The 13,823-nt window shown below is 33.8% G+C and overlaps 1 protein-coding gene across 3 annotated transcripts in view; it reads right to left on the reverse strand.

The window, feature by feature from the left end:
• Nucleotides 1–375: 375 nt before the first annotated feature.
• LOC131800383 (tetraspanin-13-like) overlaps nt 376–13,823 on the reverse strand; it is a 28,066-nt gene continuing 14,618 nt past the window's right edge. For 2 of the 3 annotated variants that reach the window (XM_059118855.1, XM_059118840.1), the window contains exons 3-4: nt 13,108–13,449; nt 376–5,855 (exon numbers count right to left, since the gene is read on the reverse strand). In XM_059118855.1, the coding sequence (XP_058974838.1) occupies nt 5,760–5,855; nt 13,108–13,449 (438 nt within the window). In that variant the 3' untranslated portion in view covers nt 376–5,759. Of the gene's footprint in view, nt 5,856–9,412; nt 10,343–13,107; nt 13,450–13,823 lie in introns of those variants that run through there. The other variant, XM_059118848.1, reaches the window with a different exon arrangement.

Raw genomic sequence — 13,823 nt, forward strand, 5'->3', positions numbered from 1 at the left:
TTGAGAAACTATACTAACAAGCTACACTTTGTTTTTTCAAATACAAAAATCATTGGTTTTTGGTTTACTTTTCAACATTATCAATAACTTGAACTACAGTTGTTTGTTTTTTTTTTTTGTCTTTCATTTAGGATTTGCTAGGATTTCTATAGGACAATTATCTTTTTTTTTTTTTTGGTTTTCTTTTAATTTGGTTATAGTTTTCATTTCGCAGCTTGCTAAATTTCATTTTGTTGAATTAGACATTTAGACGACAGTAAAGTCTGATATAAATAGTTGTTGTTGTTATTATTGTTTTGTATATAGGTAGGGGTATGTATGAACGTGTATGTATAGACATTTTTGTAGACATAGATAGATTTCTGTGATTCTTTCTTTTTATGGACATTTAGTATTGAAATTGTTGCTTTAGTTTTTTTTTGTATTTTATTGTACACATAATCTCAAAATTTCATGGAACGTTTAATTTATTTTTAATTTTTTTTTATTTCTTGTGTTTCCAAATATTGTTGTAATTTTATATTAGTTTCTGTAGTTTGTTGGATAGGTGAGTTGTTAATGATTGTATTTTGGCTTTTTTTGGTATCGAAAATGTTGAAGGTAGAGATTTATTATTTTATTGATTTTTTAAACGATTTAGAGCTGTGTGGTTTGTTGTGAATATAAGTGAATAAGTGGACCTTAATGTATAAGTGGACCCAACTGAAAACTCAGTGTCCTAAACACCGAGATATCTGCTGAATTGAACAGAAGTTATACAGGGTTTCTACTGTACCCAGATTACGATCTCTAAATACTTTTAAGGAAAAAAGGTCAGCCTGAACATTAAAAAATTGACAATGGAGAAACCGGCATTAAAATACTAAAACAATACTCCTTTTTTTTTCTTGAGTATCCACCTAGTGAAATCTCAACCGCAGCCATCTTTAATAATCGTAAAAATACTTCGAAATTTCTGAAGTTTTGCCTTGTTAAGGTCAAAATTTTTTTCCTTTATTTTTCTTGCAAGACGAGCTTAATGATCTGAAATTTGCAGTGAAGAAGAAAACCAGATTATTGAGGCCCCTGATACTAGTTAAAGCCATGCCACTCTTTTTTAATGATATATAAACGTCTTCTCTGCCGACGGTTCAAAAATGGAAAGTGAAACGGGAGCTGGTGTCTTCTGTAATACCCTTAATGTTCGTGAATCCTACAAGCATGGAAACGACTGTAGCGTATTCCAGGCGGAAAACCGTCAAAAAGGCCACAGACCTGCTGGTCACTAGGAATAGTGGGGTTAGCGGTCCGGTGACTATATACGTCGATAGTCAGGCGGCACTGAAGGCCTTAAATTCCTACACCATTAAGTCTAGGGTTGTTTTGAACTGCAGAAGAGCCTTGAAAAACACTGGGTTGTCCATCAAGCTCTGTTGGGTTCCTGGTCATTATAATATTCCAGGCAGCGAGACAGCAGACGAATTGCCCAGGCTAGGATCCGAATCAACTACTATTGAAGTAGAGAACTCGGTTAAACCACCCCAGTCCCACTTCCTACAGGTTAATCACAGACACTACTCTGAGAGAATCCAATAAAAATGGCTGGACGAAAGGGATTGTACATCTACAAAAGAATCTGTCCCATACTCTCGGAGAAGAGAACAAAGTCGATAATGTCATTGTCGAAACCTGATTTAAAACTTGTGGTGGGTATAATCACACTGACCCTACAGTAATTCTTCAATTAGCCAGAACAACTTTATAATTCAATCTTCACTCTCTTCCATTCCCCTTTCCTTCTTTTACTATTCTTTCTAGGATAAACACAATGGACCAGTAGGTCTCCGAGTGACTTAACTTAGCCTAACGTCTTCTCTCCCAAAAACCGTAAAAAGAAGGTGGATGGTTTGGTTGAAGCTTCGCAGCTTATGACCTTCGCTTTGAATGGGGTGGACTCAGAGGATGAAATTCAGGCTGTAGTTGTTGTTGTAGCAGTAGTAGATGTAAGTGTTTGCGTTCTGCTAATTTGGTTCAAGCTCCAGGTTTAAAAATTCAGCTACTTTAATGGGCTGTAGTCAGAGATCTTCTGGAGTGAGTTGGGTAGGTTTGGCTGTGCAATTACACGCCGGGTAGACGTCACACACATCATCAACTCGTGCCCAATATGAATTGAGACGACTACACCATCCTGAACGTAATTGCGCCACAAACTACCCTGGTTTGTCTAGGCAACTGGTGTTCTTCAGCTGCAATGGTCCTTAGGTCCTTCCTGACACGCCTGGGTCGGAGTTCTGTCCACCATATATTGACTTGGATGACTCACACGGTAATGCCCAAGGAAATATAGCATATAACTATGCTGACATAGGGGAAGAAACCATTTAATGACCCACAGAAATCATGAGAAGGTTTTCAGTGGGGAATTCTGACAAGTCTGAAACATATAACTTTAACAGGTAATTGATTGGAGCTGTTTTTAATTATACCCTACAACACAACAACGGAATTTCGCATGTAGCTAGAGTTTAGGGCGGGGAAGAAGCCTACCAATTTGGGTGGTCATCGGATAATATTTAGCGGGTAAAATAGGTCATATCTTTTTTGTTAAAAAAATTCAAAATTTTTCATTAAATCGCGAATATTTTAAATCCCGGCGAAATCACAAAGCCATGACAAGTTTACTTCTGATCTTTACATTGATGTTAACATCCAACAAATCGGATATATAGAAAAATAAGTGCGATATATATGTCTATCAAAGAAGATATGCTTGAAAAATCTCTTATATGTCGAGAACGGCTGAACTGATTTCCACAGTTCTCATTAATTCAGAATGGCCTCTTGACAGGAAGAAAAAACGTCTAAAAAAATTGCATAAAAATATCTCTCTAAAGATGAAAATATTGATTTTGTAATATTTTCTCATATTTTTTTCAATTTTGTCATATTTTTGGCATATTTTCATTTTGAATAAAACATTTGATAATATTTCTACAGCTAACAAAACTAAGTAGTTAGGATATCAGGATATCATATACAGATCGCATTTATGGCCCGATCCTTACGAAATTTTGCATGGAGATAAGATGAGGGTCAGAATAGAAGCTTACTCTTTTTGGAGATGATCGCCATATATTTAGGGGTTAAAATGGACCAAAAAACTGCAAAATTGTCTGCAGGTCGTAATTATCGCCCGATTCTCACGCACATTTGAATGGGGGTTACCGGACATTACAAAAGCCAAGCAGTTTTGGATGGCCATCCAAAAATATTCAATGTGTGAAATAGTTTGCCAACTTTTGTAGACAAAATACGAAAATGTCCATTCCAGTGACTTTTTGGAGAATTCACAAATACAGGAAAGACGCACTTCAGACTATTTCGTTAACGCTGATTTCGTTGAAGAACATAGTCAAATGTCTGTATCTCATATAGATGCGTTTCAGTCAAAAACCAATAATAAATGTTAATCTTTTGCCACTTCTGAGAAATTATAGGTCTTTGGGAAATATTGGTTCCTCATCTAGGAAGACCATTTACATGAAACATCTACCAATAAATTGGAAATGAGCAAATTAGTTTAAGTTGCTATTATTCGAAAATTAGAGAACGGAACCTGATGGTTTTCTTTTATTATTTGTCACAATATCTTGTGGAATTCTTTCGAGTATCTCGCCTATATAAACTGTATTGTTTATTATAGTGTTGTAGGGTATTCAACGGTCGGCCCCGCTCGACTGTAGCCTTTGCTTTGTTTTTTTATAACAACGAGGGAAATTGAAGAAGAACTTTTAATACCCTCCATCACTTTGAAGGAACTGGAAAAATATCAAAAAAACCTGTCGAAAATATGCTTAAAGAAAAACTGTCATATGGGGGCTTTACGAAGATGTGGTCGGGCAAAAGTAAAAATCTGTCGAAAATACTGCTCAAAGGAAAACCGTTACATAGGGACTTTACGAATACGGTGGGCTAAATGAAAACGTGTACCGACATAGGCAATTTTCCGTCATAATTTGAAACAATTCCGCTGAATGATTTTCCTATAATCATGAAATTTCCGAATATTGGGAGGTATCATTATGTGGGGGCCATACGGAGACGTGGACCTGCATACACAATAGATTGTAGTACCCGATACGAGCTTCAAATACGAAATTTGAAAGAATTCCGGTCAATAACGTCCCTATAACCATCAAACTATCGAATATCGGAAGGTATCGTTATATGGGGGCCATACGACGTGGACCTGCGTACGAATTTTTTCTCACCCATTACTAGCTTCAAATACAAAATTTGAAAAAATTCCGGTGAATAATGTCCTTATAATCATAAAAATACTGAATACAGGGAGGGAAATTTGATACAATTCCGGAAAATAATATCCATATAATCATCAAAATACCGAATGCTGGGAGGTATTGTTATACGGGGCCTATACGTAATTTTTTGTGGTAGGCTCTAGTACCCATTACGAGATTCAAATACGAAATTTGAAAAAAATTCCGGTGAATAATGTCTTTAAAATCATCAAAATACCGAATATCGGGTGTACCGTGGTATGGGGGCTATACCATATCGTGGACCTTTATAGGCAATTCTCTTCCAGAGGGTAAAGTACTCAGAAGGAACTACTTGTGAGGATTTTTAGACAATTCCATTGAAAAATGTGGCTATAATCATCAAAACACCGAATAGCGGAGGTACCGTTGTATGGGGACCATACGATATCGTGGACGATATAAAAGACTGATCTGTACAAAATTGTAGCTTTATATCTTAATTCGTTTTGACTATAGCGTGTTTACAACAGACGGACAGGGCTAATTCTTCTTAGAATTTTACTCTGATTAAGAATATATGTACTTTGTTGGGTCTAAAACTATTATTTCGATGAGTTACAAACGGAATGACGAAATTAATATAACCACCCGCCATACTATGTACGATGGAGGGTATAAATAAAGATGGGACCTATTGACCTGTCACTATATTTTAATTTTTAAAATACCAAAAAATACATTAAATGTTGGTTTTTAAATTATATTTTCATACACACAGCCCTAAAATAATTAAAAATATACTTGTTTTTATACAATTTGCAAGTTATGTGTACACAAGAAAATAATTACAAATCTAGAAAAATGGAAATTAATAAAAAACACGTATCAGCATTTGATTTTAACATCTATTAAGTAATCCAAAAATAAATTACAGAAAAATAAAATAGCACTACTTTAAAATAATCTCAAAATAAATGGATTTTAAAATAAATTTTTGGTTTTTCATTTCTTGGTCGACAAAAACAACATTGTACACTGACAGTTGACTGATTGTATAATCTAATGTATACGATGACTATGACTTCATTGAAAACAAAAAAATATTAACTATATGTATGAACAAAAAATGTGTACAAAATTGTAGTTCTTAAAATAATCATGTCGGAGAGATATTGAACAAAAAAATCATAATCAGCCTTCGTCCCATTTCGACTAATGAAATACATCAAAAAATTTAAAATAATTAAATATATATACTTAACAAATAATAAAAGGCAAAATAATATACAATTAAACTAAAAGAATGTAACTATGACTATTAACATGATTCATATTATTTATATAGTTGCCTAATTTTCACTTTTTTCATAATTTGTTCAATTTTTGTTTCTATATTTCTTGGGGGGAAATATTTTAATTCTTAACTAAAAATTTGTTCGTTGAAAGCAAAAAAACGGAGATTCCACTAGTGAAGGATGGCTTGTTCTAAGCATCTTCTTAGTAAATATAGTTATGGGGGAAAACTGCACGTGCTGGCAAATAGTCAGGATCATTTTGATTGCGATAACGACGGGCTAAAAATACAGCAAGTACCTACAAGAGAGAGAGGGAGAATTAGTTTTGAAATTTAATAGAAGTAGCTATATTTAAAAAAAAAATAACAAAGTAAAATTATTAAAATTAACAAAATATACAAAATTTAAATAAATCAAATTAACATAAAATATTAAAATAAATTATTAAAAAAACAATAATTAGAACACAAATAATAATTCACTTCAGCCCAACATTGACCGTCTCTCGGTTAGGTTAGGTTAAAGAAAATTTTAGAGTTAAAGCCGCACTTATGTTAAGATCTCCTACAAAGCATAATTTTCGAGGGGCGAAGTCAGAAAACAAAAATGTTCTTCTTTGACCCTAAGCCTAAAACATTTCCTATTTTTTAATACTTTATTAATACTTCCTCAAAAGACCACAAATTTCATTGTGGGTCTAAGAACAACGGATATGTTTATTCTTATATTATCAATTTTGTTTTTTAAAATGTTATTTATTTTCGTCAAATTTAGCAATTTTCCGAATTCGCTGACAATTTTCTGTCCAATAGCTAGTCGGGGTTGTGGAAAAAGTGGAGTTTTGTAAATCCAAAACCTCAGAAAATTTCGAATTCTTTTTTTAAAGCTTTTATACAGCCTTGAGTATACTCAAAGGGACCGCAATATTTTTGAATATATTTCGCAACATTTAATATAGGGATTGGAAAAATGTTTGGTGGATATATGAGGCCTATATATTACATCTTCTTGCTAGATCTAATGTTTTAAGAAATAATTCATCATGGACATACACAGGGTGTGAGGCCAGACGCCCTCCGAAATGCCATTTTTTTAACATCTTACATGAAAAAAAAATACTTGGGTCCATCTCTGAAATGGATTTGAAATACATTTCTGGGGAATAATTTTATAATTAAAAACTTGTATCCTTTGTGGGTATGGTGTACTAGAAAAATTATGACTTTTTGGGGAGAGGTACGAGAAATTAGGGTCAAATATATATAATATATCCTTCCTAAGTCTGATAGAAATATTACCACTTCATTTGGTTTTATATGAGTTACATGTATGATTTTCCGGTTTTTTAACTTTTGTCGATTTTCAACCCTGACCTAAGAATATTGAGGTATGTTAAGTTCGAAAAGCATTGGATGCTTATTTATCATTTTATTAGAGTTATTGTTATTATCTATCTTCATATCAGATTTAACGTTGGTAGGAACACAAGTATTTGCGAAATTGGAACACAATCGGACTCTTATTTCACATTTTATAAATGTTCTGGTAATTCGAAATTGGGGGAGTGGGCCAATATTGACCAATTTCTCACCTTTACTTAGATCTGATAAAAATATTGCGATATTCCAAGTTCGAACGAAGTTGAACATTCCCTTCCGTTTCTGGGAGGCATTCTATTTTTACTCTTTATAGAGGTACCAAAAGTGGAAGGATTGGAGCGATACTACCCATCTTCGAAGTTGATCTAGTTGATTTGACAAAAAAGTTTGGGCCTGCCCACTTTTTTTTCAAAAATTATCGTGTGCATCTGCCAGTCAGACATTTTTGCTGTATAGAATGATGTATACCCTATGTAGCCATATGACTAAGAATTTAAAAACTTGGGAATATTTTTTTCTTTTTTTTTTTTGGAAATATTGACCCAAATATTTTTTTGTTTATATACAACAGAAAATTAGATTTCTTTTTTGTTGGTGACTTATCGTTATATATGATGAAGAATAATTTTATTATATATGAATTCCTGGCGGTTATGTAAGATGTAGACTCTTGGCGTCTCAAAAAAGATTATATTGGACATTTATATGAAATAGATAAGGATTATATTAAAAAAATATTTATTGGAGCAATAGATATACCAGACCGAATTTCACCAAATGGTTTGGGCTGATATTACCTATATGGTGGACATTAACCGTAAAATCGGCTGAAGATGTACATCTAAGCTACATACAGATCGGTGCGACCTCGATAAAATTTGGCAAAAGTATTTTAGAGCAGTACCTGATGCCCGGTAACAAATATCATTGTTGTGGAGTGCATATTACGCATGTGAGGGACTTGAACATCAAATCGGATGAAACATATATATGACAGCTATAGCCATTTCTTTACGGATTTTTACCAAAATTTGATGCATGCATGCTTTTAGGCTGAATTCCGTCGGAAGTAGCAAAATTCAGGTCATTTGGGCGACCTTGAAAAAAAACTTAAACACTCATTTTGAGCTGTATCTGATATCTGGTGCCAAAGATCATTGCTGTGGAGTGCATATTACGTATGTGAGGAACTTAAACCCCCAAGTAAGATGAAACATATATATGGGAGCTATAGCTATATCTGAAGCAATTTTTCCCAAATTTGATGTATTTGCTTCTAAAATGAATTCGGTCGGATGTGCCAAAATTCAGGTCATTTGGATTGATATTGGTCAATTGGTGCACAGTAAACCCGAAATCGGTTAAATATTTATATGGGAGCTCTATCTAAATTTGAACCGATTCTCATCAATTTCAATAGGGCTCGTCATTGGGCCAAACAAATATGGTTTGTAAAAATTTCATCTCTATCGGATAATCAATGAGACCTGCATTTTGTTCACAAAAATACATGGACGGACGGGCGGACTGATATGAATAATTCGACTCAGAATATGATTCTATAAAGATCCTTAAAAGTAACTATTGGTCTATCTCGTTTTCTTTTTCCTGTTTCAAACAAATGCATAAAGACATAATACCCTTATCAATATGTGGTGTATAGGGTATAAATAGAAAACTCCAAGTTTACTGGGGCGGCTTTTGTAAATATATAGAGGGTTTCTAACAATGCGAAGCTGGAATCGATCCATAAAACTATGCTCTATATGAATAAAGTGGTTGATATTTTGGCTTGAGGCCGATGAAATGGTTAAATCACCACTGAGCTATTATGTCAACTGCTTCAAAACATCTCTCAAGGGAGATGTTGTAAGAAGGTAGCACTTGGAAGCCGGTTGCATGGTATTTAAGGCAATCTGGCCAGTACTCTCGAGGAGAAGAGCAAGCTCCCTTCTATCACTTAACAGGTCCCATCTAAGAATCGTGCTAAACATACTGATGAGATGGGTCAACAATGTTCCTAACTAGACCAAAGAAAATAAATTTCGATTTCGATCTTTTTCGAGTTGGTATATAGACATTTTTTGTGAATATTTCAAAAATTATATTGCAAAAAAACATAAAATTGAAAAGAAACTACAAAAATTAAATAAAAAAATCAAGCAAAAACAGAAGACAATAGGAAAACGTGGTAATTCATCTCACCTATTGTTTTATGACACTCCAGTTATGCGAATGTATTTTAATTTGGTTAGTTTCTATTAATAGTCAATAAATGAAGATAGCATTTTAGGTTTTGGAACGGTTAATGTAATTTTGATAAGGTAATTAGTTAATGAAACCATTTTTTGTGTGGATATGTTGTAAAAAAAGAAAAAACAAATTAAAATAGATTTTTGGAAAATAACATTAGATTTTGGTATGGTTTCGGATGACGTCCGTACAACGAAAGCTGGTAAAAATTGATGATGATTAATTGATTCCTGTTTGTATGTAAATAGCTGCTGCAGTAGCTATAGGTTTTTTTTGTTGTGGTGACTAACTTACATAACTAAAAAGTCTCTAAATATATACTATATATGCATGTATGTATGTATGTACTTATATAAATGTATATATTTGCTTTGTATATAATAATAATTATAATTATATGTATATAATGCTTCATATATATATAGGTATGTGGGTATGTAGGTATGTTAGCCATGTAATTATGTGAAATGATTAATGCATAAATGTTTGTTTGTGTATGTATTTTAATTATTTGAAATGAAGAGTAAATAATTGTATTGTTTTATTTGAATGTGACTTTAATGTTTATTGTTATTGTATATATGCAGCTGGTATGTATGCAAGAGTGGGTATTTGAATGATGATATTGTTATATTGAGGGGGAGGAGGGGTATTACAAATACTCCTGCTGTTTAATTGCATTTCATCAACATTAAATTAAATTAATGTGTACTGTGTAAAATACCTTAAATATTTTGCAATTTCTTTGTTGTTATTGTTTTTGTTTACAAATACAATAAATGTATGTATGTCTATATATGAGTGTGAGATTGTATTATAATTCATGTTAACACCATTCAATTTTGTGAGTTGTTTATTCTCAGTTTTTTGTAATTTTGTAATGACTAGATCGTGGAATTATTGAGGAAAGGGGTACTTTGGGATGTTATAATGTGGGAATCGGGAAAGTGTGCGGTCGGGGCTAACTTAAATGGCGAATTAATATTATTATGTATGCATATATGTATGTTTGTGTAAATAATATTCGTATAAATTTTGCATTTCATTATTGAATTATGTTTGCTCTTAGTTGGTGTATTTAAAGAAATGCACTGGGCAAACCACGTGGATCTTTTTGATTGCGATAGCGAACGGTTAACCAGACACCAATAAACTGCCGGCATATGTCATGCATTGGTTAGTAGCAATAGTGGGAGAAAATGTAGAGAACAATTATTAGTTTATTAATATTAGAATGTTAATAAATACACAAGAATCAATCGGCTTAACCGACAGTTAAATATACCCTCAGCATATGAGCGTTGTTTTACATTTGTGGGGGAGGTAGGTATCACATACACAGGAACATTCTTTTTTGAACTGAAGGAGAGGGCAAACATTATTGCAAAGTTTGCATCAAATCAGCCAGATTCCATTTTTTTATATTAATATCTATTATTTTTCAAATTTGTATTCCATGTGCAGATAATACCCGAAGGAGTGTGCCAATATATTCCGATTCTGTTAAAAATATTACAACATTAAAGTTGTTACGGGTTTATATGATAACCAACATTTTAACTCTGCAATCTTTGCAAATTTTAACCAAATCGAGGAATTTTGTTTGAGAATTATATTTTTCAAAAGCTGATTTTTTCTGGGAGAAGTATCAGGCAAAGTGGAGTCTATCATCGAAATTAGAGCAATAAATTTTGCATGTGTTTTTACTCTGCCAATTTGATGCTCACTATAATAAGTTTAAAACCAGTTAAGGAAAGGTCAAAAGGTATATGAGACCCTACAACATTATACGTATTTTGTAGGGCTCCCGTAACAAAAAAGTTTATATTGGAAATTTATGTGAAGTATATCATACTTACTATGAACCTTATTTGAATGAGTATCATGGCTTTAGAGTAGTCACAATTTGGGAACTATATCCAACTCTGAATCGATTTTCAAAAAATTTGACGAAGGCTTATGACTTCGATAAGAATTATATTAAAAAACATTTATTGGACCAAGTCTCACCAAATGGAAAAATTCAGTTGAATATGAAAAAAATCTATCCAATTTTGGGCTGATATTACATATATGTGGGGACAATAACCGTAAAATCGGATGAAGATGTATTTCGAAGGTATATAAAAATCTGAACCAATCTCGATCAATTTGGTAGAGGTATTTTCGAGTTGTATCTGATGTTCGTTGTCAAATATCATTGTTGTGGAGTGCATATTACGCATGTGAGGGTCTTTAAACCCCAAATCGGATGGAGCATATATATGTGAGCTATAGCTATATCTGAACCGATTTGGACCAAATTTGAAGCACTTGTTTCTAGAATGAATTCAGTCGAAATTGCAAAAAATCAGTCCATTTGGGCTTATATTAGCTATTTGGTGCACATAAACCTGAAATCGGATAAAGATATATGTGGGAGCTATGTCCAAATCTGAACCGATCTTGACAACATTTTAGGTACGTATTTCTGATCTGTATCTGATGTCTGGTGTCAAAGATCATTGCCGTAGAGTGCATATTACGCAAATCGGATGAAACATATATATGGGATCTATATGTAAATTTAAACCGATTCTCACCAATTTCAATGGGGTTCGCCCTTGGGCCAAACAAATATTGTTTGCAAAATATCATCTCAATCGCATAGTAAATGCGACCTGCATTTTGTTCACAAACATACATGGACAGACGGACTGGCATGCATAAATCTATTCAGAAAGTGATTTTATGAAGATCCCCAAAAGTAACTATGGGTCTATCTCGCTTCCGAAAAACATAATATCCTCACCACTATGCTGAGTATGGTATAAAAATCGACTGCTTTCTAAGGCCATTGATCTGCCAATTAGCTCAAACCTAAAGTCAATCATCCTGTATGACTTAACTTTACTGGCATCCTTGCCTTGTTAGGGTAGCGCGGCCACCCGTTCGATTTTCCAGGCTTCGGAAATGATATGGGCGGATAGCGAGAGGTCGATGACTTTTGTCGGTTTTAATATTGCCATCAAGATTGCATCCGAGCCAAACGCTGACTTAGTTTTGTGGATGGTATTTGAAACATCATAATTTTTTCTTTTTTCTTCTAAAGTGCTCCCATTCGCTGCATCTGCAAACAGATTGTGGTGGATGACGTTCTGGCAAAGAATTGAGATCCGGGTTTTCTTCGGTCCCGGGTAGGTATTATACGCTGAGGTGAACATGTATACACTGAGATGTTGTTAATTTGGATCAATCCGGTAGAGTAGAGCTCACTGCCATGAAATTGGCAGCATCATTCATACTCAACCATTGTACCTCCTCGGCGGGAAGAGATCTAATACGACGAAGTATACTTCAATTTTCCACTCTCGGAGTGCTCGACAAATTGGGGGTTAAAATAACTAGTTCAAATCTTCGGATCATTAATTGTGACTGATGTCCCATCAAACTTTTTCCCAAGGCGATTTAACCGTTACCAAAACCTTATTCTTCTCGGTACAGAGGTCTAGACCATTCTTTCCTCTTATGCTCCTGTACCAACCGTTTGATCTCCTGTCATAATCCACTGGGTTATTCCTGTAATTATTATTTGTAAAGAGTTTTAGTCCCTCTGTTTGGTAAATATGTTATGATATAGAAAGTTTCAACCAAATCCGACTGTTCCATCGTTACATGAATTTATACTAAGGGGAGTCGGACACCTCCTAAGTTTCATATAGAACTAAAAAGTTTTCTAAAATGTTAATAATTTGTGGAAGAGAAATCCTAAGAAGTGGAAAGAATTTTTGGCGTTTTGAACTCGTTATTTTGATGTGTCACGCTTTCTCCTTAACAAATGAACCAATTGCTCTGCTGAGGGTATAAATGTATACATGAGACTTATTTAAATAAAATAAATTAAAAACTAAATACTAAAATTTCCATAGTTTTACTTACCTCTGTAAAACTGAAGAATATACCCAAACCACCGCACAGTTTAAAGGCATAATTGATTTTATCTTCCAATTTGGGCAAACACGGTGGACACTGGCAATTGGTGTCGTACGAATTGCCGAGACAGCACTGTTTGTTCACCAATTCGCAGGACTCATCGGCCGTGGTGTTTGTGGAATTGAAACCACAGCAAAGGAATGTATCCTGCACTTGTTTGTGCATCGATGCTGGCACTCGATTCCATCCCTCCTCAGCAAATTCTTGTTGCTGCTCCGAGTTGACAGCCAAACACGAGCTGGCAATGGAGAATTGTATGAGGAAGAGCAAAAACAAAATGATCATATACTGTTGGTTGGTTGGATGGTTGGCAGAGCAGGAACGTAAACGATGGCGTTGAAATAGAATTGAATATAAATGAATTAAGGAAAACCAAATTTGCATAACAAATTTCAAAGTCATTTAGTTCAAAAAATGTGTTAAATAATAAAAATGTTTTCATTCGTTCTTTGGTTCGTTTTCGTATTTTTTTCTCTTCATTTTCTTTGCATGCATAATTTATTTTAAGCTTTATAGCTTTCACTATTAACTTTATGTGGAAGAGAAGAATGAAGGAATATATAAACAAATCAAGACAATAGATAGATAGGAGTGGATTTTGGCGTCAGGTTGTTTTATTCTAAATTGGCCTGAGGTCATCCTTTTTTTATAGGGCAAGGAAA

The sequence above is a fragment of the Musca domestica genome, unplaced genomic scaffold (genome assembly GCF_030504385.1).
Source record: "Musca domestica strain aabys unplaced genomic scaffold, Musca_domestica.polishedcontigs.V.1.1 1, whole genome shotgun sequence".
Taxonomy (NCBI): domain Eukaryota; kingdom Metazoa; phylum Arthropoda; class Insecta; order Diptera; family Muscidae; genus Musca; species Musca domestica.